This window comes from Aegilops tauschii, chromosome 4 (assembly GCF_002575655.3).
Source record: "Aegilops tauschii subsp. strangulata cultivar AL8/78 chromosome 4, Aet v6.0, whole genome shotgun sequence".
Lineage (NCBI taxonomy): Eukaryota > Viridiplantae > Streptophyta > Magnoliopsida > Poales > Poaceae > Aegilops > Aegilops tauschii.
Window position 1 is genome coordinate 495,019,531 of NC_053038.3, and position 25,897 is coordinate 495,045,427.

The 25,897-nt window shown below is 44.1% G+C and overlaps 2 protein-coding genes across 2 annotated transcripts; both read right to left on the minus strand.

Moving 5' to 3' along the window:
• Positions 1 to 16,050: 16,050 nt before the first annotated feature.
• LOC109739035 (alpha-amylase/trypsin inhibitor CM16) lies at positions 16,051 to 16,482 on the minus strand. The gene has a single exon (XM_020298116.4). The coding sequence runs from the start codon at positions 16,480 to 16,482 to the stop codon at positions 16,051 to 16,053; it is 432 nt and encodes a 143-aa protein (XP_020153705.1).
• Positions 16,483 to 19,251: 2,769 nt separating this feature from the next.
• Positions 19,252 to 19,968, minus strand: LOC109739034 (alpha-amylase/trypsin inhibitor CM3). The gene has a single exon (XM_020298115.4). The coding sequence runs from the start codon at positions 19,911 to 19,913 to the stop codon at positions 19,407 to 19,409; it is 507 nt and encodes a 168-aa protein (XP_020153704.1). The 5' UTR covers positions 19,914 to 19,968; the 3' UTR covers positions 19,252 to 19,406.
• Between the last annotated feature and the right edge of the window lie 5,929 nt (positions 19,969 to 25,897).

Genomic DNA, 25,897 nt, shown 5'->3' on the forward strand with positions numbered 1-25,897 from the left:
GGCAACCATACCTCCCTCACCACTCTATGCGTCCATGGAGGTACATCGTACGGGTGCGCCCACTGTCTGAATGGGCCTCCCATGCTTTTATTGTCACTTTTTTGCTGTTAGTATAACGCCAGCAATCAAGTCAAGCAATGCTACTGCTAAAGTGATGCCACATTTAACTAATGCCGCACTCAGTCTAATGCCACCGATAAATTTAAGCAATGCCATTGAATGTCACTGGATTATTTCAGGGTTAGCTATCGATTGTGGATGTATTAAAGATTTTTCAGCTAAGGCATTCTAATGCTGTTGCACAGCCAGTATACCAACGATGAAACTTGTTACCACCTTCAGATTTTTGCACTGTTAATGCTTGTAGATTACATACCTCACTTTCATGAGATAAGTTAATTTTTTTGTACAGTGTCACCAAAATGCCAAGGCACCGATGTCATTTTATTTTGGTTAAACTGCAAAAAAAATTATGAAGACAAGAGGAAAGGTCAAGAGTGGGCACCTCCTCCTCCGGCTGTTCTCTTGATTCATTCGATCAAGTTTTTATGTTTGATCGATTATCAAGATTGGGATAGCAATTTTTAAGGCCCCCCGAGTTCGAAATGATATTTACCTTGGAGGTACATGGTTTGCAATTTTTTATACTGTCATTAATTAGTTAATAATGCTAGTTACCTTCAGACTTTTGTATTTGGTTTAATGCTCATGCACAGCTAGTATACCAATGCTGAAATGTGTTACCTTTACATTTTGTATTATTAATTCTTATAGAAATCTTCCAGTGCTAGAGTTTATTGAAATCTGTTCAGTAAAACCATTGTACTGTACCCTGTAATAAAATAACTACTCTACTGTTGCACTAGGCACTGGATTAGTGTATATTTGTAGTATTCAAAATTTCGAATGGTGTTGCATTAGCGTATGGACATAAATAAAGTGTGGCAAGCTTTCCCAGATATGTGCTCAAGAAAACTACAACCTATTTTTCTAAATACTAGACGTTTGGGTACTTTAAATTGAACTGCGAAAACGTCTTATATTAAGGAACATAGGGTGTAGAGTTCACTCAAATTATCCCGGTAAATCTAGTCACACCTTTGTTAAAATTAATGTTCATTATGTTATCAGAGGAGGTCTGTAAGTTTGTCTCTAATGTCTGTCGACTACATACCTGACATCATGATGTAATGTTAAGTCATTTCCTTTTGTACAGTGTCACTGAATTGTCAAGGCGGTGATGGCATTTCATTTTAGTTGAACTGCACAAAATATGCTTAAAAGAAGAGGAAAGGTCAGGAATCGATCATTCTTTCAGAAAGAACTATATATGCCTTTTTGACATCAGCCGCTGTTGCCTTATTTATTCCTTCAAACAGGTGGTTAGAAACAGTCTTGCTACCTTTTCCCATTAAGAAATTGGAATGCTTATATTTGTGAGTCTATGCTTCAACTAGTGCCACTTTTATAGTAATCACACTTTCACTATCTACGCAAACAGGGATGCTCGATTTTAGTGGAACTGCACAAAATGTCCAACTGGTTCAACATTAGGAGCATGTTTTCTTCCAAACCTTTATATCCAATTGGTGGCACTATGAGCTGTTCATTATGAAGGTACATGGTTTGCTACTATCTTGCTACTCTTTTTGTAATGTCATTAGATAGTAATACTAGTGGTTTGCATGTGAATTTATTGGTAGGGTGGACCTACATTGGAGGTGCAGGACATGATTCAATGATTGGATGCTCAATTTCGGTTGTATCGATTTCACCTCTTCCATCACTGCGAACATGGATATCCTTGGTCTGATGAAGAATAGGCGCTATATTTCTGCTCTGAACCAGCAAATCAATTCAGTATGAAATTGTCCAGGTCAAAACATGACTATATCAAATTGTCCAGTGCAAAACATGACAGATGCTAAGCGAAAGAGACATGTTTAAACCGAAAATACAAGGTGGGGTATATGCTTACTAGCTGCTTGATATTTGTGCAGACAGAGATGTCTGCCCGTTGCTATTTGGCAAACACACAAAGTGACCGCAGTTTTGGTTGAACTGCACAAGAGAATAGTATAGTCACTTCATGCAGTGCCATTTGAAAATAAACACAGAAAGATTGGATAGTCACTTCATGGACTGCAGAAAAGTAGTACTGTACTATTTTTTGGCCAACACCAGGTGCTTCATTGCTTTGGCCTGATTATACAATGGGCATCATTTTGCCTAAGTTAAAGTTTGTATTCCAAAAATAGTCTCGCCGTGTGATCGAGAGAAGACCAAATCATATTGCAGTAGATGTTCCTCCATCATGTGTGGTTCATTCTCATGGTCCCAGCTGTTGGTGAAACCACTTACATTTGCAAGAGGAATTGTAGACTTCACAAACAAATTTGTCTTTCAGTTTGTACTGAATGTGCCAAGAGAAGCATCCATGTTAGTAGGCAGAACATATGTTTTTTCTAGATCTTTGCTTTTGGAGCCACATATTTGTATATGATCTATGAATCATTGAGATGCATTAACATGTTGATCTTATGTATGGGAATCGTACTAGTTTAGTTGCAACGCAAGATCCGAAGTGGCTGATCTTTGCTTTTGGAGCTACATATTTGTATATGATCTTTAAATCATTGAGATGCATTAACAGTTCCTTATTTCTGTTCGCTCAGTGTTTACAAGTTACTGATCGATCACTAGCTAGCCTACTAATGCGCTCCTGGCAGTTATAGTTGTGACGCAAGATCCGAAGTGGCAGTTTTTTGAACAAAAATACCTACCTCTGAAGAAACTGACAAGCTGCTCTGAAGAAAATGCCATGTGAATCTGAAGAAACTGCCAGCGAAAACGTTTGCAAATGCCTTATCTCCCAGCTAAAGTTCATCAACTAATGCCCTCGGCTGCGACTCATTGCATGCTGCTCCGCGTACTGGCTGCGAGCGATTTTGAGTGCCTGCATGCAGCCGTCCGTAATTAAGGCAGCTAACTGATGCGAAAAGATGCGCCTTAATTGTTGCGGGCCTTTTAAATCCGTGGAATCATTATTGACAAGGAGGGAGATGATTCGAGTGCACTCGTTTGACCATCATGCCGGCGTGCGACCCAGCACGGACGGGACGGGACGACACAGTCATAATTTAAGTTTCTCTAGTTTTCCACGGCAAGCTGGCACGCTAAGCCATGCCTGCTTAATTATGCATTGAATTCCGATGACCGTCGCGCTACTTTCCGCCTATAAGTACTGTTTCCCGGCCTTCTCCGGTGGCACCGTGACCCAACTCGCCCTATCCTCATAAGCCCCCACCGGCCCGACGTTGCTCGACACTTATCCTCGCTCTCGCCACGTCCGCCATGCCCCCGCCTGTCCGCGATACGCGAGGCCAGAGGCGGTCACAACCAGAACTAGTGTTCGGTTTTTCACCGAAAGGCAGACGGAGGGAGGAGGCATTCTATCATTCTTTAGATGGCAATGCGGAGATCGAGGACTTGTTGAAGCGTGACCGCCTGGCGGAGGAGCAGGAGTTGTTGGAGCGCGACCGCTTGGCGGAGGAGCAGCGTATCGCCGATTTGCGCCACTAGCGGGACATGGAGCAGCAGCGCACCGACGCTCTGAGTCGCGAGCAGAGCGCCCGCAACTGGGCTGACTACGTGGAGGCCGGCGCCCGGCAAATAGCCTTGGAGGCTGTCGGGCACGCACGCTTTCGCAATGCCGATTTTTACTACCAGCTCGTCAAGTGGGTTTCCCGCTTAGAAGCCGAAGCTTCGGTGGACCACGCCGGCATGGAAAGGGCCAACGCACGCGAGCAACACGCCCTATCGCACATCTGGCAAGTCCGAGGCGAGGCGGAGGACGCCGGTGCCGGCGTTTAGCGTGTACCGCAGATGGCGGCGTTTTTCAAAGTTTGCAAATTGCAGTGGTGTTTTCCAAAGTTTGCAAAAATTGCAGTGGCATTTTTCAAAGTTTGGAAATTGCAGTGGCATCCATAATTGGAGTGGCATTTATCTAATTTGTTTTTGAGACGGAAGTAGGGTATCAACTGGGCTGTGCGGGGCACTCTGGCCTGTCTAGACAACCTTCTCTTTTATGTTTACCACAGACCAGCCGAGTAGTTTTTTTTCTTTCTGAAAATGGCTAGCCCAGTTTTTTTGTGATTTGCCAAGTAAGTTGCTTTGTCAGGCCTGTTGGGCTGCAAATCTTTCAAGACGAGGAGAGCTTCATTCGGCTGGCCGAGAAAATGGCCTATCAGTAATGAGAAATGTGTTGTACATTTTTAAAACACATCAAACCGGCAATTAGTTTCAAATTTCTTTTTTTCATTTCAAAATTTTAAATTGCATTAATTTTTATGCGTGGACAATTTGTTGGATTTTATATTGATATACATTTATTTTTAAAATCAGTTTGAATGTGACTCGAAATTTCGGGATTAAAAACAGTTCGGACCACACCGAAATATGCAAAATTTCGTATAATTTTTTAACTGTGGCCACAATATGGGCTGTAATGCTAACAAAAAGAATATGAGCTCCAAAAAAACCTTAAGAATTAGCAAATGGGCTGTAAATTATTAGAAATAATGGCAGATGGGATGTATGTTGTTTTCCACAGATTTGAGGCTTTCCTAAAAAAAGGTTGACGCACAAGCAGTAACTGTTGGATGTCCATCCAACGGCCGTCGTGCTTCTTCAATCTCTGCTCTTCCTGCTCCAGCCGCTCAAACAAGCGCCGGCGGGACTGCCTGCTCCCTCCTCCCCGCGGCCGGCTGTGCTGCCGCGCAAGCCTCACCGCCCCATCGTACTCCCATCGCTGGCCTAGCCATCCATCTACTCACCCACACCTGCTATTATTCTCCGGCGACGGCAGACGAAACAGTAAACCCTCGTACAGTCGTACTCCCCTCTGCGTGGGAAACAACTGCCGAGTCTTCCCTGCCTCCGTGTCATTCCCTTCCTAGGCCTCGCCGTCGTTCACCGCCCTGGTGCTCTCGGCGCGGCCTGGTCAACGTGGTCAACGACCGACATGCATCTGAAGCGGACTGTACGTGGAGTGGCTGACAGCTGGGTCCACGGCCGCACACAAGGACATGCCTCCTTATTATGCGCAAAATAATGATTCCTCCACCTGACATCTAGGACCCACCAAAAGAGCCTCTGTATTTCGTGAAAAAAACATTACCGCCGCTGATAGCTCGGACCCACCAGCTATATCTTCGCACGCAAGGAAGTGCCTCCTTATTACGCACAAAAAAAATGAATACCCCCTGCTAGCTAGGACCCAGTATAGTGGGAGGCTGACTTGTGGGCCTACTAAGTTGACGGGGATGGAGGGCTTTGTCAACTTAGTCAATATGCACGATTCTAGCTCCAGTGACCGTACGATGTCCATCCAACGACCGTAGTGCTTCTTCAACCTCTGGTCTTCTTGCTCCAGCCGCCCAAACCAGCGCCGGTCGTGCCTCGTGCTCCTGCCTCCCGTGGCCGGCGGCGATGCGGCGGAGGCCTCACCGCCCCCTACTACTCCCACCGCTGGCCAGGCCATCCCTCTACTCACCCACACCCCCTGTTATTCTGCAGCGACGACAGCCTCACACCGCAGCGAACCAGTGAACCCTCATACTCCTCTACGTGTGGGCATCCACTGCCGCGTCTTCCCCGGCTCTGCGTCGTCCCCTTCCTAGGCCTCGCCGTCATCCACCGCACCGGTGCTCTCGGCGCGGCGTGGTCAACATGGTCAAGGAACGGCTTCCATCGGACGTGGACTGTACGTGGAGAGGCTGACAGCTGGGTCCATGGCCGCAGCAAGGAAGTGCCTCCTTATTATGCGGAAAATAATGATTCCTCCACCTGACAGCAGGAACCCACCGGACGGGCAACCGCATTTCGCGAAAAAACATTTCCCCCTGACTACTGGGACCTACCAGCGACATCTTCGCACGCAAGGAAGTGCGTCCGGGCAAAAAAAACGATTCGCCCCCCTGACTGCTGGGACCCACCAGGTACATCTTCACACGCAAGGAAGTGCCTGACAGTCGGGACCCACCTGGTCGAAGCATACTAGTGTTGTCATTCTGGTCGCGAACGTGTATGTACATACTGGTCGATGTAGAGGCGCGCACGTGTCGTAGTAGAGGCGTGCACGTAGCATGTACACGTACGTACAGCGGCCAGGGTGCAAGAAAGTAAATACGGCCATGTACATACATACAGGCGGGGTCTCGAACGCCTACTCATGCGTACGTACGGCCAGGGCTCGTGTACATGGCTGGGTCGGAACGGAGAAACAGCATCGTCGTCATATTCATGGGGAGCCAACCGGCTGGGTCAGAACGGAATGTGTCGTCGTGTTCATCGGGAGGGGTTGGACAGAACAGCTGATGGAAACGAGGCCTGGCGTACCGCAGAACGGAGGAAACGGCCTTGTGTTCGACCGGCCACGTTCGAAACGGGATCCTGTTCATCGGGAGGGGTCTGGCGTACCGGAAAACGGAGGAAACGAACGTCCTATAGTCGAAACGGGGGTCCTGTTGATCGGGAGGGGTGTGCCTTACCGCAAGATGGAGAAAACGGACTTGTGTTGGAGCGCTACTGTCGAAATGGGGGTCATGTTCATCGGGAGGGGTGTGGCGTACCGCAAAACGGGACTCCACGAGATACTGTTCATCTCCACCGTCGACCCCCTCCAGCCTCCACGGGCTACTGTTCATCCACAGTCGACCTCCTCCAGCCTCCACCTGCGACTGTTCATCCACGGACTCCTGTTCATCCAGCCTCCACCGCGCGCTACTCCACCGGCTACTATTCAACCAGCCCTCTCCATGGGCTCCTGTTCAACCACCCCTCCACGCGCTACTACTCATCCAGCCCTCCACCGTGTACTGTTCATCCAGCCCTCCACGGGGTGGTCCTGTTCATCCAGCCCTCCACGGGGTCCTGTTCATCCAGCCCCAACCGGCTCGATCGATCGGGGTCCTATTCATCCAGAGGCAACACCACGAGGTCCTGTTCATCCACCCCCATCGGGAACTGTTCATCCAAACCCCCCCAGCAATGCTCACTGTTCATCCAGAGGCAGCATTGATCGGCTTCAGTTAGCAGCAGTAGTGAAGGAATCGCTCGATCGGGTTCAGTTAATAGCCATCGATCGATTGCTCGGGTTCAGTAACGCGTAGCCTGTAGTGCAATCACTCGGGTTCAATTCGAGCCCAACGCCTCGCTCGGGTTCAGTTAGAGCCCAACCCCTCGCACCCACGTGGGTGCGTGTATGAGAGAAACGCGCATCGCTCGGCCCCGACCACCCAGCGTAACCGGGAACACCCCGATATTTTCCTCACCCTCGCTTCTACCACGGTTTTTCCGTCATGGACGGCCCAAAGAATGTCATGCAGCTGCGTGTCCGGCCCGCCCAGGACGAAAAGCCCATTTTCTGTCATGATTTTTTGTGATAGAAGTAGGAGCCCACCACATCTGTGATGATACCGGGTTTTGTCACATTTATCGTCATTGAAGTGTCATAAGTATGACAGAAAAAAAATCGTTCGGCCCAAAATGTCACGGATGTGTCTTTTTTTGTAGTGGAGAGAAGAAGCCATCTAGCTAATAACTATGGACCCGAAGGTCTGTGGTAAACTACTCACACATCATCGGAGAGGCTAAGGTGTTGATGTAGAAGCCCTCCGCGATCGATCCCCCCTCCGGCGGAGCGCTGGAAAAGGCACCAAGATGGGATCTCACGGGTACAGAAGGTTGTGGCGGTGGAAATAGGGTTTCGTGGTGCTCCTGGATGTTTTCGGGGTATATGGGTATATATAGGAGGAAGAAGTATGTCGGTGGAGCTGCGAGGGGCCCACGAGGGTGGGGGGCGCGCCCGGGGGGGCAGGCGCACCTCCCTGCCTCGTGGCCTCCTCGCTTCTTTCTTGACGTCCACGCCAAGTCTCCTGGATCACGTTTGTTCCAAAAATAACTCCACCGAAGGTTTCATTCCGTTTAGACTCCATTTGATATTCCTTTTCTGCGAAACACTGAAATAGGCAAAAAAAATCAATTTGCACTGGGCCTCCGGTTAATAGGTTAGTCCCAAAAATAATATAAAAGTTCTTAGTAAAGTCCATTAAACATCGAAAACAGATAATATAATAGCATGGAACAATAAAAATTATAGATACGTTGGAGACGTATCAAGCATCCCCAAGCTTAATTCCTGCTCGTGCTCGAGTAGGTAAATGATAAAAACAGAATTTTTGATGTGGAATGCTACCTAGCATATTTCTCAATGTATTCTTCTTTATTGTGGCATGAATGTTCAGATCCGAAGGATTCAAGACAAAAGTTTAATATCGACATGAAAATAATAATACTTCAAGCATACTAACAAAGCAATCATGTCTTCTCAAAATAACATGGCCAAAGAAAGTTATCCCTACAAAATCATATAGTCTGGCTATGCTCTATCTTCATCACACAAAGTATTTAATCATGCACAACCCCGATGACAAGCCAAGCAATTGTTTCATACTTTTGATGTTCTCAAACTTTTTCAATCTTCATGCAATACATGAGCGTGAGCCATGGATATAGCATTATATGTGGAATAGAATGGTGGTTGTGGAGAAGACAAAAAGGAGAAGATAGTCTCACATCAAGTAGGCGTATCAACGGGCTATGGAGATGCCCATTAATAGATATCAATGTGAGTGAGTAGGGATTGCCATGCAACGGATGCACTAGAGCTATAAGTGTATGAAATCTCAACAAAAGAAACTAAGTGGGTGTGCATCCAACTCGCTTGCTCACGAAGACCTAGGGCATTTTGAGGAAGCCCATCATTGGAATATACAAGCCAAGTTCTATAGTGTAAAATTCCCACTAGTATATGAAAGTGACAACATAGGACACTCTCTATCATGAAGATCATGGTGCTACTTTGAAGCACAAGTGTGGCAAAAGGATAGTAACATTGTCCCTTCTCTCTTTTTCCCTCATTTTTTTGTTTGGGCCTTTTTCTCTTTTTTAAGGCCTCTTTTTTTTCTTTTTTTTTCTTTGTCCGGAGTCTCATCCCGACTTGTGGGGCAATCATAGTCTCCATCATCCTTTTCTCACTTGGGACAATACTCTAATAATGATGATCATCACACTTTTATTTACTTACAACTCAATACTTAGAACAAAATATGACTCTATGTGAATGCCTCCGGCGGTATACCGGGATATGCAATGAATCAAGAGTGACATGTATGAAAGAATTATGAATGGTGGCTTTGCCATAAATACGATGTCAACTACATGATCATGCAAAGCAATATGACAATGATGAAGCGTGTCATAATAAACGGAACGGTGGTAAGTTGCATGGCTATATATCTCGGAATGGCTATGGAAATGCCATAATAGGTAGGTATGGTGGCTGTTTTGAGGAAGGTATATGGTGGGTGTATGATACTGGCGAAAGGTGCGTGGTATTAGAGAGGCTAGCAATGGTGGAAGGGTGAGAGTGCGTATAATCCATGGACTCAACATTAGTCATAAAGAACTCACATACTTATTGCAAAAATCTATTAGTTATCGAACAAAGTACTACACACATGCTCCTAGGGGGATAGATTGGTAGGAAGAGACCATCGCTCGTCCCCGACCGCCACTCATAAGGAAGACAATCAATAAATAAAGCAAGCTCCGACTTCATCACAGCCATGGCAAAGCTACAACCAGCATTTGCAGAAGCTTCCACCATGTACGATGATGACCATGGCGAGTTTTCGACTCGACAAGTCGGCGGGCTGCAACTGATGTTGCCGACGACCATGACGGCGGCGATTGAGGTACCCTGGTGAGCGTCGACCACCAGCGTTGCGACCGCGGGAGATGGCGTCGTGGCTATGGAGGGTGAGAGCTGCGAGGGAGGGGGGATTTGCTGTGTCGCGGCTGTAGCAACGCATCCAACGGCGGCCGGGAGCGAGCGCTGGGCGACCAGGGGCGAGCGCGCGGCAGCCGGGGGCGCATCCAACGGCGGCCGAGAGCGAGTGCTGGGCAGCCAGGGGTGAGCGCGCGGCGGCTGAAGCAGGGGGGAATGGGGAAGAAGATGACGACGTGGGAGAGGGTGATCGAACGGCTCTAATCCCGTGCATCGGGTGGCTGGGGCTAGTCCGGCCGAACTGTTCGGCCGGCGCGCCGGCGCCTAGCAGTCGCCATTAAGATAAGCAATCAACTTCTTTTTTTCACTCCTAATTTTTGTGTGCCCACAGATCTCTCTAACCGCAAACCTCTCTCCATTGCAATATTGTTTACCATGATGATGACGCCATACATGAGGACACTTGAGCGTGATAAAGCCGCGTGTTCTTATGTGCTCATAAATAAATTGTTAGAGTTCATCTTATGCTTCTGCAAAAAAAATGATTTGGCCAAGTAACAATATTGCATGATTTTGGATTAAAATTCAAAGTGTAAACATTTTCCTTTTTCTTTCTAGACATGCAAAAATGGCTGGCAACTATGCACATACATATTTGCATCTAATATAATTTTTATATATGGGTACACAAAAAGGAAACACATGTGGATATACGATTGAGTTGAAATTTAAGAAGCAGAAAATAATTCTCTTTATTCTCATTCATAGTAGATAGCACCACATATGTTGAGCGCGCGGAGCTCACATATGTATATATGCATGCTACGCATCCATGGATGCAACATGCATATTCATGCCTAATAGATTTGTCTCTAGATCTACTAAGGCTGGTCCACAATGGGGCAGTATCGAAATTTATTAGCAGTCCCTAAGTTGCACTGACCGGTGCGACGAGTAGTCTGACAAACTCCCTTTGCATCTCCTTGGACAGGTTCATGAGGCCACTCTCACGAGGTAGACACGGCGCCAGAAGCCCTATGAAGTAACGCAGAGCCTCGCACCAACACTGCTGAGAAAATTTTTGCAAGGTCACGGTAGCAATTCAATTTGGCGAGGTAGGGCTTCTCGAGGGAGTAGAACGACGCGAGTGACATCTCTTAGGGTAGCCGCGAATCGGATATGTAGATGCCACATGTTTATTGTGAGAATACTCACGACAACTTGGGAGCAGACTGGTCAGAAAAGCCACACTTCGATGCAGCAGCCGGGTGCGGAAGCAGCGACAAAGAGGAAAGCAGGACGACGACCAAGAGGAGGAAACGACCGTTGGGCTTGGACACCATTTTAATTTTGCTAGGTTCAATTCATTGATGTAGTTTCTTGAGGTTGTGAACGGCATTAGTTGGTGAAGCTGGACATGCCACACTTGCTTGCATGCATCTTTCCTACTTATAAATGTTGGAGTTGATGGTGAGTTCATATGGAGATCAATAATAGAAATTGAAAATGCATTTATGCCCACATGAGGGATCACCAAACTTCCAACAGACTTAAGTAAACAAATGCATTTTTAGTCACATGTTAGACCTAGCACAAATAAACGAATACACTAATAGCTTAATGTGAGACCAACACTCGCGTGAAAAACACAAGTAACAAATGTGAAAATGTGAATCAAACTCAAAATCATGCTCTTGGTTTTAGTCCCCCTCCCCCCCCCCAACCGATTTATTTCAATTAGATATCAACTGCAGCAAGAACTGTTGTTATATTGTTCACTCACTTTAATCGTGAACCGTATAATAGGGGCAAGATAATATGGCAACTATGGTGAACTGAAGTGCACTTAATCAATTAGTTGGAACATAATTTGGAGGGGAATGCAAGCTAGCTTATGTGCAAGCAGTGAGAGATTCATAGCTGCTCCAACCTACCTTGTTGGTAATCGTTGATGTGGCATTATTTTCTTATTTTGTCAAGTTATCACTCGTACCTAAAGTGGAGGTTTAATTAAGATGTAGCTAGTTTATGTGTGAGAGTTGATAAACCAACGATGGACAAAGTTAGTTTTATCATGTTGTGGGCACACATGTGACGGCTGTATGTGTGAGCAACTTTGCAAAGCATAGTTTTACGAACCGTCATGGTGGCCGTGCACATGTGCGGTCATCATGTGTTGAGTTAGTGGTTTCACGAATGTACACATTATGTAATAAATAATACATTATTATAACAATAAAAATATGATGGCCAAAATATCACATATGATTGTCGGCGGTCAATCACCGTTGATACATTCTACCATGGAGTCGTGAAGAATAATAGAGATCCCATCACAATGGAGATATAGGGTTTTACACAAGTTTGGATAGTCGGATGGTTAATATCCATATGTCAGGCTTAAAGATTTCTAGTGATGAGTGGAGAGTTATAAGGTGGCTGGAACTGTAAATAAAACAAGGCCACACGAGTGTATTCTCACGGAAGGAGATGATCATTGGTGAGGGTCGTCGATGACCATCAGTAACAAGGAAATTACCTTCCAATGATACGATATAATTTGATATCGCGGATTCACAAGGAATGATCTCCCGAACCAACATAATTCCCAACATAACGTGTCTAACCTTATCTTATTTGAGTGTACTGTAGCACGACTGGGTCCAGATGGAACTTTTCTGTCGACTCGGTCTATCCATGCCCGTAGGGTTCATCATACACCATTACTCACATAAACATGTGGTTAACATCTTTAATCATCTTCAATTTATGAGAGAACAATTATTACGTTACTTTCAAACGTCTTGTCTTAATGATCATATGTGTTGTTTGTACATGATATTAGATTAATACATAGAATTAAAGTCATCTAGTGAGCTAGCCCGTAGTTTTCATTTGATTTTGTATCAACACGTGAAGTTAACATTCAGATTGTCAATTGTCATTATTAGGCATATAGCTAAGATGATGTACATATTGTGGTTAAAGTAATGACTAGAGTTGAACAAAAGCAATGGCTAGAGTATGTTTCGATCGTCTAAATAACAAGTTTCCTTTGTTAATGGAGTAAAATATAATTTATACCCATTAACAGGTAGGGTAACTAAACACTGAGAAATTTCATTTGATTATCTTTCTCGACATTTTTCTTACTCTCATCTGCTAGCTACATTTTGAAATACCTAACATTTTAGAGATGGATATAGTCTTCAGGATACAACTTTGATCCCTCTTTTAGCATTTGGAAATCCTGCTGCAAAATAAGATTAAAAAATATTTAACACAAATGCAATGAAAAATTTCAGAATATCTGTTGTGATACCTATGATGAATTATTGATTAGGGTATGCTATAAAAAGGGCCCATCCGATTGAAAACCAGATGGTTGGAACTTTTTTGGTATATTCCCCAGACATATTGTGCCTTTCATATACAATTGATAGATTCATGAATTCAAGATTATGGTACATGAATCGTTGTATTTCCCTTGCGGGGGTTCAACGTTGTATCTCCATCTACCTCATCTAAAACTAGTCAATTCTGGAGTATGTGACCATACAGAGCATATGCTTAATCTAAGAAAAATAAACAATCAGATGCTCGTGATTTATAGAGACTTTATTTTACTTATGCAGGTGTGGGACTTTCAAGTTTTTTTAATCTTATATAGGACTTGGGCGGCTCAAAATATGCACATATTTGTGTATTCTAATTAGTAATGTTATTGTCTTCCTGTATATTGTGTATAAAGCAATTCATAACTTGGCATCCATTTTATCCATAACATCATCATCTGTCTTATGGCTCCTGCAACGTCATGATACATACACTGTTTGTTGTTGCAACATTACAAATATATGAATCATCGTTATGATATTTTTAACTCTATCTTTATCATTGCTTGTCAAGCGGTGCATGTATTGTGACAAGCACTGATAAAGATAACAATAAGGCTACAAAATCACCAAAGATATGAGCACAAGATAGAGTTAAAATTTAAGACCCACAAAAGTATTCCCTTTTTTGACATTCAAGGTAGATAGCACCACACATGCCATGCATATATGCATGTCCCACATCCATGGGAGAAACATTCTTATTCACGAGCAATAGATTTATCTTTACATGTCTTTTTTTGTCTTTTTTTATCTTTGCATGTCCATAGCAAGGCAGCATGGAGCATTGTCAAGAGGTTCTCAAGTTACACTGCCTCGGCGTGACAAGTACTCTAACGAAGTCCCTTTGTGGCTCCCTAGGCCATTGGGGAAGGTTCATGAGTCCACTCTTCTCGGGACAAGATGGCTCCTGCTCCATGAAGTATCGCAACGCCTCGCATCAATACCAATCCGAAATATGTGAAAGCTCTAGGCAACATGTTATCGGCATATCGCCGACTTGCTGCGCCACAGGTTTCTTGTGTCACATAGTCATGATAGCCTTGTAGCGGCATGCTTGGAATACCCATCCCTAGGAAGCAGTGATTTAGTTTGGTGGTAGCGGTGGCGGCAAAGATGGAGACTAGGACAGGGGCCAAGAGGAGGAGACTCCAGTTGTACGTGGGCTCCATGTTATTTTCTAGCCACATCCGGCTAGTTTGTGTAATTTCTTGAGGTTGTGCACCATATTGGTGGGTGTAAGCTAGATGTACCACACTTGCGTGCATATATACCCAAAGAAAAAGTAATAGAGGGAGAGCTAGCAGTAATTAACTATATTTGTGTGTTATATGATGATTATGATGAGCTAGAGTGCACTTAATTAATTTGTTGGAACAAAATTTGGAGGGAAACAAAATCTAGCTTGTGCATGGAAGGCGAGAGATTCATAGCCGCTCGAGCCTAGCTTTTCTTATCATGACTGATGTGGTGTTCTTTTATTCTATTGTCAAGTTGAAAACAATATTTGAAGTGGAACCTACTTCAATTAAGCTAGATTATGCGTGCGAGTGCTGCTAAACCAACAACCGAGTTTATTTCTGTGTGTTGTGTGTGAGAAAACATGTGATGATTGTGTGTGAGCAACTTTGCAAAACATTATTTTCAAGTTAACCGTAAAATCAAACATCTGTAGAAATTAATCGTCTACAAAAGATGCTACTAGTAACCTTTGAACCTCTCTCTTCTTACATGTGAATACACTTCAAAAATAGTTCACATGTAGTTTTGTTTTCATTTATTTAATAATCCCAAACTTCGATAAATATCTACCATAACATTATCTACACAGATCTTTTTAAACTGTTATTTAGTCATATGTTGTTGCAACGTATAAGACTAGCAACTATACAGTATTGTTTGGGGCAAAGAAGTTATTGTATTTGTTTCGGCATTGCTTAAGAAAGAATATTTGTTGCCATTATCGCTCGTGGGATGGGTAACCTTAGGTCACTCATGATAAATTTCTGTTGCCGCAAACACATATTTGAGGGGCCAACGACATAATATCAAGCAACATTTTATCGAATACACCGTGCAAAGGTGTATCATGAGTCAAGCCAAGCAGCTATTACAATGCCTTTCAGCAAACAACGCTAAAGGTGTACCATTCCCACTACGACTACAACAACGAAGGACACAACTTGTCCAACATCTGACATAAATGGTGAGGAAGCTGGAGACAAAATATCAGGACTGCATCTATAGCACAACTATTAACTCCACCACAATCCGCATAAATGCACCCCAGCCATGCGCCTAGAGGATTCGGCAGACCAGTATTAATGCCACGTTGGAGGCAAGAAATAAAAAAAACTAGGAAACAAATTTAGAAATTTTATTAACAGTTGGACGCTTCTTGATTTTTCCAATGATTTCGACAATCAAACACATGAATAAAATATCCGAGATGAACTTTAAGAAGCAGATTCCCTTAATTACCATCCATGCGCCTAGAATATTTGTCGGTCTGGAATTGATGTCACACTGGAGGCAAGAAATAAAAAGCTGGACAAAAATGTAGAAATGTTATTAGCTGTTGGACGGTTCTCGATTTTTCTAATAATTTTAACCACCAAAGACATGAATTAAAGCTCTGAGTTGAGTTTAAGAAGCGAAAATGATTCCCTTTATTCTTATTATCCATATATATAGCAGATAGCACCACACATGATGAGCGCGCGGAGCTCGTCCTATATGTATATATGCATGTCACACATGTATGGTCGCAACATGCTTATTTATTCATGAGCGAGAGAATTGTCTCTAGCTCCACTGAGACTCCTCCATACCGAGGCAGTATGGGGTGTTGTGAACGGTCGTCAAGTTGCAGTACCCCGGAGTGACGAGTATTGGGCCGAAGTTCATCTGCACCTCCCTAGGGCATCCGGGGAGTTCCATGAGGCCGCTCTGATCCGGGCGAGACTTCGGCCCCATGAAGTAGCGCAGCGCCTGGCATCGGCACTGCTGCGGAATGTTTGCAAGCTGCTCACAGCACTCCTGCTTGGCGAGGTACGGCGGCCCGGGCATTTCGATACGACATGCTTGTTCTTCCACATAGTTACGGCAGCTTGGGAGTGGAGTGATCAGAGTACTCGTCCATGGGGTGCAATCTTCATTGCCGACGGCGGCAACGGCGGCAAAGATGAAGACTAGGAGGGCCGCGAAGAGGAGATTGTAGTTGGACTTGGACGCCATATTTTTGGATGGAGGCCAAGTTCGTTGGTGTGGTTTCTTCTTTTGCACTGCACTGGTGGGTGTATGCTGCACGTACCACACTTGCATGGATATATACCCCGTGAAAAGTAAGAAAGGCAGTGCTGGTAGCAATTAACTAAATTTGTTGTGTTACATAACGACGATGGTGAACTAGAGTGCACTTAACTAATTAGTTGGAACTGAATTTGGAGGGGAATGCAAGCTGGCTATAGCGTGGGAAGCCGTGAGAGATCCATAGCCGCTAGAGCCTGCCTTTTGTGGTCATGGTTGATGTGGCATTCTTTTCTTCTGTTGTCAAGTTGTCATCAGTACTTGAAAGTGGAGCACCAATTAAGCTAGCTAGTTTATGCGTGGGAGTGTTGCTAAACCCAACAACGGACTTTGTTTTTGCATCCTGTGATAGAGCAAACATGTGACGGCAGTGTGGGTGAGCAAATTTGCAAAGGATTGTTTTTGGAATTAATAGCAAATCAAAGGTCTGCACAGATAGACGGCTATGACTCAAAACCTTTTTTCTTTTTGAAAAGGAGGATACCCCTGGCCTCTCTGCCTCTGCATCATTATGATGCACACAAATCATATTTATTAAACAATGAGCATCACGGTCTAGATATCAAATAAACAAAAAGAAGCCACAACCCCTGAAAATAGGAATATATGCCTACACACATAGCCTATTATTGAAACGTCGTCCAAACCGGTTTTAATTAACCCGAGCAACTGCCTCCCACCGCTTGCGCCCAATACTCATAACCATGCTGCAATAAAGACATGTACAGATCCATGTTGCAGCCCTGAAAATGATTTGCAAAAAGTTTTGTGCTTTGACTCTGTTAAACACAGTCATCCCGGTAGTTCCATAAAGCCCAAGGAAAATCATAAACTTCCGCCCGGATATGTGGCTTAACTTTAGGATTAACCCCACCCAACAAGTTTCCGAACAAGTTTGTTATACTAGTAGGTAGAGGGATGCTAATAGTCACATGAATCGTTTGTCATAGCAAGGTGGCAAACGGGCAGGAAATAAACATATGATGAATTGTTTCATCCTTATCACAAAAACAACATCGTTATGGCAAACCTTGTTTACAAAACAAACTATCCAACTATGTGATTTCAGTTTCAGGCCAATAACAGCCCCCGGACATAGGCGCATAGTACAATGCGTTTGATATAGGATATTCAAAAAAAAAGAACGTAAGATGATTTTTAGAATGTACTGTAATACACACTAAAGTCTAAAGACAATACATATGCATTGTTTACTATGATAAATTCATTAATATATGGATCAAGGAAGGTTCCGAAGGGTCATAAGCAATAGCTAAGACCACAATAAGGCTATAAAACCTGCAAGATTATGCATGAAAGATTGTGTCATCTCCTTTCCCCATAAAAATCTAGTCACCATCCCGCTAATTCCGTCAGTTTCAGTGTTGGGAAACTGGGAGACAATGGATCTTGAAGCTCGTGGAGAATATTGATCTATTTTCGGTTTTGGTGTCTTAGTTTCATTTGCACGGACGGTATGGAGGCGACGACACAATGGAATAAGAACATTTGTCCACGTCCATTCATGGTAACACGGGTTCCAGCATCAACATAGGGCGCGTAAGGATTGGTTTCCCGAGATCTGATCGATCGGGTTGTGGTGAGAGTCATTAACCACGATGTTTTTGCCTCTTTTCACTGTCGCTTCTGTGGTCTCATCAATTAGATCACGCGATAACACTTTCAACGCCTGTGTGGGATTGGGTCTACTCATCCGGTGTTCGCCTTCTCTAGGTCGATGGAATGTGCTTCACACCATCGACGCTGGCATCTCCTCTTGCAATGCTCAATTACTTCTCACTCGCAGTTTTTTTTTCCAACAAATGATGGATTTTATTGGCTTAAAATGGAGCATCAATAGGATACAAACACAATGCACACACCCGGTCTATGCATGGCTATGATGCATGCAGTCAACACCAACCCACGCACACAAAAAGCACGACAGCAAAGAGCAAAGTCATATAAGACTAAAACTAAGCGTAGACGAGGAAAATGAAAAGGAAACCCCAAACAGATCAGATCTGTGATCGCAACCTACATCAATGACCATATCCGCACCAACCATCTCATGACACCACACTGACGAGGAGGTTCTTCAATGATTACATGGCTCCAATGATGTCAACATGTGAGGCGTTTAGCTAGGCTCAAGACGGGCCATCAGCTTGTGAAGGTCAGAGACGGCGATGAACTCCCCTTGGGTCTGTTTGTAATCTTTATTTTTGTCATAGGTGTTCTTATAAGGTTTGGATTAGTTAATAACTTGTATATGGCTTTTTACAAACAAATTGATCGAGTTGAAATATGGCTTTGGCCCTTTACAAACAAATTGATCGAGTTGAAATATGGCTTTGGCCTTTGACAAAATAAATGACCGAGTGTGAACTGAGCGTAGCTCAGATTGTTAGGTTCATTCCGGTGGAATCAGCCCACCAGGATTCAAGTCCTAAACTTGGCACTGTTGCTCGTATATTTCTGGATTTATTTCAGCCTTTCCGGTGATGCTCGCTCATCGGGAGGAGACGTTCCCGTTGACTACGGAGGCGTCTGTGCTGACTTTATCAATCTCAGGATGTTATGTCGGCTTAGTATCTCGGATGTGCTCATAGGGCAGGGTGTGCATGTCATACAGGTGATAGTATATGCGTGTATGTGAGCATCTGCGTTGTGTCGTGTTAAAAAAAATTGATCGAGTTGAAATTAAAGAACCACAAAATGGTTCTCTTTATTCTCATTCATAGCAGATAGCCCACACATGTTGAGCGCGCGGAGCTCACATATGCATGCATGCACACCACACGCCTATGGATGCAACATGCATGCTTATTCACGAACGACTGATTTTATCTCTAGATCCACAGAGGCTGTTCCACGGCGGGGCAGTATCGAACATTGTGAATGGTCGCCAAGTTGCACTGCCCCGGGGCAACAAGTAATCTGACAAAGTCCCATTGCATCTGCCTGGGGCATCCGGGCAGGTCGATGAGGCCGCTCTCACCGACATTGCCGGACCTCGGGTCCACGGGCTGAGACGGTACCGGCAACGCTATGAAGTAGCGCAGCGCCTCGCACCGGCACTGCTGAGGAATTTCTGCGAGCTCCTGGCAGCAATACAACTTGGCGAGGTATGGCTTCATGGGGGAGAATATTGACGCGGATGTCATCCATTCGGGTAACTTCGACCCGGGGGTGAAGGTGCCACAAGTTTGTTGTAACACATAGTCGCGGCAGTGTGGCAGAAGATCGGTCCGAAAAGCCACCCCTGGGACGCAGCTGCCGGAGGCGGAAGCAGCGGCGACGACGGAGAGCAGGACGGCGGCCAAGAGGAGGAGGTTGCAGCTGGACTTGCACGCCATGGTATTCTAGCCAAGTCTGGTTCGCTGGTGTAGTTCCTTGAGTGTATGCTGGATGCACCACACAATACATGCTTGCATATATATAGTACCCAAAAAATGTTATCGAAGGCAGATTTGTTAGCAATCAATAGCTAAATTTGTTGTGTTATACTAGGACGGTTGTGATGAGCTAGAGTGCACTTAATTGATTGGTTGCAACAGAATTTGGAGGGGAATGCAAGCTGGCTTTTGCGTGGAAGCAGTGAGAGATTCCTAGCCGCTCGAACCTAGCTTTTCTCGTCATGGTTGATGTGGCATCTTTTCGCATGCTAGCTGCTCATTTATCTCGTCAATTAAGCTAGCTTATTATGCATGCGGGTGTTGCTAAACCAACAACGGAGTTGGGTTTTGCATGCAGTTCGCGAACATGTGACGTACGACTGTGCGTGTGAGCAACTCCCCTTTGGAAATCATTTTTCGAGTTAATAACAAAGCACAAAAGACATAAAGCAATTACCTTACTGCTTGCTGGGGATATTTTCTCACCTTCTTCGTGTCCAAACACGGAAATAAACTTGACTGGTACCGTTAGTAAATCATGATGTTAGCGAGCACCAACCAATCGACTTGTCTCGAATACTTGACCTATTTGGATTAATTCTTTAATTTTCAAAAGACTTAACACAACCTAAACCGACAACAATATTCCTCTAACTCCTAGAATAATTTGGGAGCTCTAAATGAACATGTTCCTCAATAATTGGGACTTGGGAGATTTTTCTAACTCCAAATCCTTAACTCGCAATAATTTTTTTGGCGGGAGAACGTTTATTTCCCTAACCGCCACTGCCACCAAAGTCGTCGCTTGCACTGCTTCAGCCACACCGCCTTGCGCGTCCCCGCCCATTTCTGGATGCAGTTCCACATATCTCATACTCCCGAGCCTTCTTGGCTTCCGCCACTGAGTTGGAGCTCGTGGTTGTCGCGCCACGCTGACATAGCTCCCCATAGTTGGAGCTCGTGTGTTACAATCTTGGATGTATCAACTATATAAAATGTACACAAATTGTTTTTATGACTATGTGTATAAGTGGACTAACCAAATCTCATCATTATGCTTCTTATTATGTGACACCTTATTTACGAAATATGTTACTGGTGAACCTATGAACCATGGTCAGTTTCTACAAAAAAACACTCCAAAAAAATACTAGCTAATAAAATGGACAACGTGTGCCAGATTGCTAAAAGTACCACACGACTCTTCTCCCTTCGATCCCACCTCCTCCCGAGCCCCTCCTTCGATCCCATCTTCTCCAGTTTTTTTCGGGCCTGTAGGAGCCCCTCCTTCGATCCCATCTTCTCCAGTTTTTTTCGGGCCTGTAGTTTAAAATAGGCAAAAAAAATAGCGTTCAAGGGGAATTGAACCCAGACACTTCCGTACAAATCTAAGCTGCAACATCCAGCTGCACTAGACCTCTTAACTGATTATGTTCAACTTACATACTAGTTATATATTTCTGAGACGAGAATAAACAAAAAAGGCAGTGATTAGTAACTGAAAATCCAAACCGGCAGCCTCACTTGTACGGGTTTTAGAACAATGCGCCCTAGTTTTATCATTTTTTCTGCACGTTTCACATGGTTCACAAACCCGGGCGTCCTCTTCCTCTTCACTCCTTTTCAGATGCAAAATATCATGATGTTTGCACGTAAGTTATCAGGTAGGAAGTTTTAGTGTTGCCATGTTTTCCTCACTCTAGTTTTTGGGTATGTTTCTCAATAGCTTTTTCCCTGTTTGTACTTAAATTATCAGGTATGGGCTTCGTATATTACCATGATATTTATAGATAAGTTATCGGGGGTGTATTTTTCAACAACAACCCCCCCCCCCCCCCGGCGGGTCAATATTACCATGGTGTTTGCATGTAAGTAATCAGATCTGCAGTGTGTAAATTATCATGTTATTTAGACAGAAGTTATCGTGTGTTCATCAAAGAAATTCACTTGGGCAAATTTACTATGGTGTTTTGTACCAAAGTTATCATGTTTGAGGTGTGTAAATCATCATGCTAGGTACATAGAAGGTACTGCGTGTACATTTTCAACAATTTTTTCACCCCCAGGTCAGAAAAGTTACCATGATGTTTATACACAAGTTATCAGATCTGCATGAGTAAATTATCATACTATTTACACAAAGGTTATCAGGGATATGTTTATAACAAATTTTTCACTGGGTCAAAAATTACCGTGGTGTTTGTACGAATATTATCACGATTGTGGTGTGTATATTACTGTGTTATTTACACACAATTTATAGGGGTATGTTTCAACATCTTTTTCTCTGAGTCAAAAGTTAACACGGTACGTGTTTTTACTAAGTTATCATGTCTGCGGTGTGTGAATTACCATTCTATTTACATAGAAATTAACGGGGATTATTTTCTCGATAATTTTTTACCTAGTCGAACTTTTTCCTTATTTGGTCAATGTTATCGAGGTATTTACATCCAGGGTATCAGATATGCAGTTTGTATATTACCATGCTATTTACACATAATTTATCTAGGGTAAGTTTTTGAACAACTCTTTCCCCTCATCAAAGTACCGAGGTGTGTATGTAAGTTATTAGGTCTGCGGTTCATATATTATCATGCTACTTACACTGAAGTTACCAGAGGTATGTTTTAACAAACTTGTTTCTCCGTGGACGAAAAGTTACCGTGGTGTTTGTACATAAATTATCACGTCTATTCTATGCACATGACCATGCTATTTGCACTGAAGTTACCAGAGGGGTATGTTTTCCAAAAACTTCTTTCTTCGGGGTTAAAAAGTTACTATGGTGTTTATACATAAATTATCACTTGTGATATGTGCATATTACCATGCTATTTGCACAAAAGTTAATGGGGTGTATGTTTTCCAACAACTTTTCTCCCGGATCAAAAAGTTACCGTGATATGTATACGTAGGTTATCAACTCTGTTGTGTGTGTATTACCATGTTATTTACACAAACTTATCCGGAGTACGTTTTAACAAAAAATTCTAGCTCAAACTATCACTGTTTTTGTATGTAAGTTATCAGGTTTTCTGTGTATGTACTACCGAGTTATTTACACAGGACTTACTGGGGTAAATAGTTCAGAGAAAAAAAATGTTTTAGAACTAGCGATATCCTAAACAGCGTGCATCAAAAGAGATGGAAGTTCAAAATAAAATGTCGTTGCCTTCTTGTTCTCTATCGGCAGTAGAAAAAAATTCACAATCTAAAACAAATGTAGGCCTACATGGAACATCAAGACGTGTCGGAGTGTCCCAGCTTGAGTACCTGCTTCATGGGAGATAGGTTCAAATGAGGTTCAGAAGAATGTTCAGATTCTGATGCAAGAAAAATAGCAGTTGTAAGTGGGGTAGTAGCTTTTTTGCATCAATGGTGAAGTGCATCAGTAGGGAATGTCCAAAATTCACACGAGGGAGAGAAAGAGAGATGGTGATGGAGATAGAGCAGCAGCCTGCATCGGTTGAAGGGACGTCCATATCAACATGCGTCTGTCAGCAGCACTTGAACTTTTATCCCGATTTTCCTCTGAAACTGCAACCTACTACAAGCAGCAGTGCATCTTCTTCTCCGCCGATGAGGGGCAAGCCTGGTTGATGTCTCTCAGTTGACATGTCCAAAAAACAATCCAGTAGCAGGTGTGTGTAGTGTTGGAACGAACCACGCGATGGATCGGAGTGAATGCGGATCGAGCGACCAAATTTAGCTGGTGTGGAACCTACGACCAGGCTGCCAAACCAGTAGTACACATACGTGCGTGTTGTGATCTAAAAACATCCTCCCGGAGATTGAGACAGGCCGAGCTCAAACATGTCAACCGAGAAGAAGCATGTTTCAGTTCATAGGATGAGCTCAACCCTCTCTCAATTAACATGTTAAACCATAGATTAAAATCGCGGGAGAAATGATTTCGCGGCGGCCTCTCCCAGCAGCTATAGCGGCCGCCGTAGCGGGCAATCGCGGCAAATAGCGGAAATTTTTCTGGTGGGGGAGATGATTCTGGAGGGATTTGTTGATTGTTGAGCCATTTATAGGGATATGTGGAGGATTTCGCGGCAGCAGCCATAGCGTAGCGGCGAGGCTCCCGGGCAGCTATAGCGCAGCTATCGCGGCTATTTTGCGGGCTATTTTAATCTATGTGTTAAACACAGGGGAAAATCCAGGGCGACGATGGAGAGGCCGAGCTCCCTGAGGTTGGGGAAGGTGGCGGAGCATGGGACGGCGACTGTGTTCGGGAGTGTCCAGGCACTGAGGAAGAAGTGTGTGAGGCGCGTAGCAGAAGAGCATGACCGTCAGCGCACGTTGGAGAACAGGAGAGGGCGGCGATGGGAGTCCTCGACGGAGAAGCACTGGGGCAGGCTGCGTTGGTGAGGTCGTGCACGCCTGCGCAGTCGCCGGAGTTCAGGAGCCGGGTGGGACGGGGCTGGAAGCTCTGCCGACGGCGTCAGCCCCTGGGCATCCACTTCCCAGGAGCAGGCGATGCTGGTGCGGGGGTCGCCGAAGCCTGGGAGGGGCGGCGCGAGGCAGGCGGTGGCAGTGTGCAGCGGTATGACGACGGTGGCCGATGGAGAGCAGGCGGCGCGCGTGAGGTAGTGCGGCGGCGGCACGAGGTATGTCAGGAGGTTGAGGAAGGGCCCCGTTTTTCTCAGGTGCGGGGACGACCCAGTCTTGCGGGACGAGGATGCAAACGAGCTTCACGGGACGAAGAAAAAAGGTGTTGTGCGATGCGGATCGAACGTCAAACGAACCGTGTGGCAGTTTTGCAAAAACAATTACGGTTGCCATATACATATTTTGTATTTGTATTTATTAACTATTCCTACCAGAGTTCTATAAATCTAATGCAATCACAATCACCTTCCTTTACAAGCTGAACATTCAGGAATTTAGCAAAAGTGATCTTATACATCCGAGGAAACTAAGTAACCAATGGTGATCCATTCACAGAGAAATATTTTTAGATCATGGTTTTAAGTTCATTGTCAATTATTCTCTCATGAATCTTCCGAAAAATATGGTTAAGTACCATGCCCTCTCCCTCAGTTAAAATGTACCAGAAAATGTGAGGCATTTGATCTTTCCTGCGCAACACTTGATTTTGTGAGTATTTTGTTGTTGTTAGCATAGTCTATTAGGTGTTTTGAGTGTTTTCTTATTTTTCACAACCATTTAGTTATAAGATTGTAATTTAGAGTGTCCAGATCCAGAATTCCAGGCACCACATAATCCTTTCGCAAATAAAATATAGGCTTGTTAAACCGGTGACACTTCCTTGTATCTTTGTTTTGCAAAGGATACTTCCTTTTATCTTGAATATCTTGCACTAGCCTTCTTGGTCTACACTCACTCCTTTTGATGCTTCTAGGAATGAGAACATGTACAATGGTACACTACTCATGCAAGTGTTAGTAAGTACAACCCTGCCTCTGGTAGATATGATATTACCTTTCCCTCCTAAAAGCTTATTATCCACCCTTTCATGTATTGGCTCCCTTTTTATGTTCATTTTTAAAGATAGCTCACCACTCATGCGGAATGGTCATGTATTGGCTCCCGCTAAACATTACTCAATATTTTGACATCATTGGAATACCTAAGTAAATAAAAAGGCAATGTCATAGTATTGCAAGTGAAGATTTTACTATAGTGATCCTCTCTTTCACATGCCTCTCCCAGATATAAATTTTACTTTTGTGAGCATATAATTTCAATCTAGAGTTTTGTTAAAAAAAACACAAAGGATAGACTTCATTTAAATCCACATTACTCCTAACTCAATGTATACAAGGTGTACTGGATTCACACCTCTCTTTGGACGCTGTACCATTAAAGATTACTTAACAACCGCCATGAGTGATTGCTCTACCAACAGATTCATGTCCTTGTTGGTCAACCAGAATGTCTCTTGGACATGGTCCTCAATCAGAGATTCGTTTTCA

Excerpts from the sequence above, each read along its gene's own strand:
- LOC109739035 (XM_020298116.4), bottom strand. The coding sequence starts at position 16,482 with ATGGCGTCCAAGTCCAACTACAATCTCCTCTTCGCGGCCCTCCTAGTC.
- LOC109739034 (XM_020298115.4), bottom strand. The coding sequence starts at position 19,913 with ATGGCGTGCAAGTCCAGCTGCAACCTCCTCCTCTTGGCCGCCGTCCTG.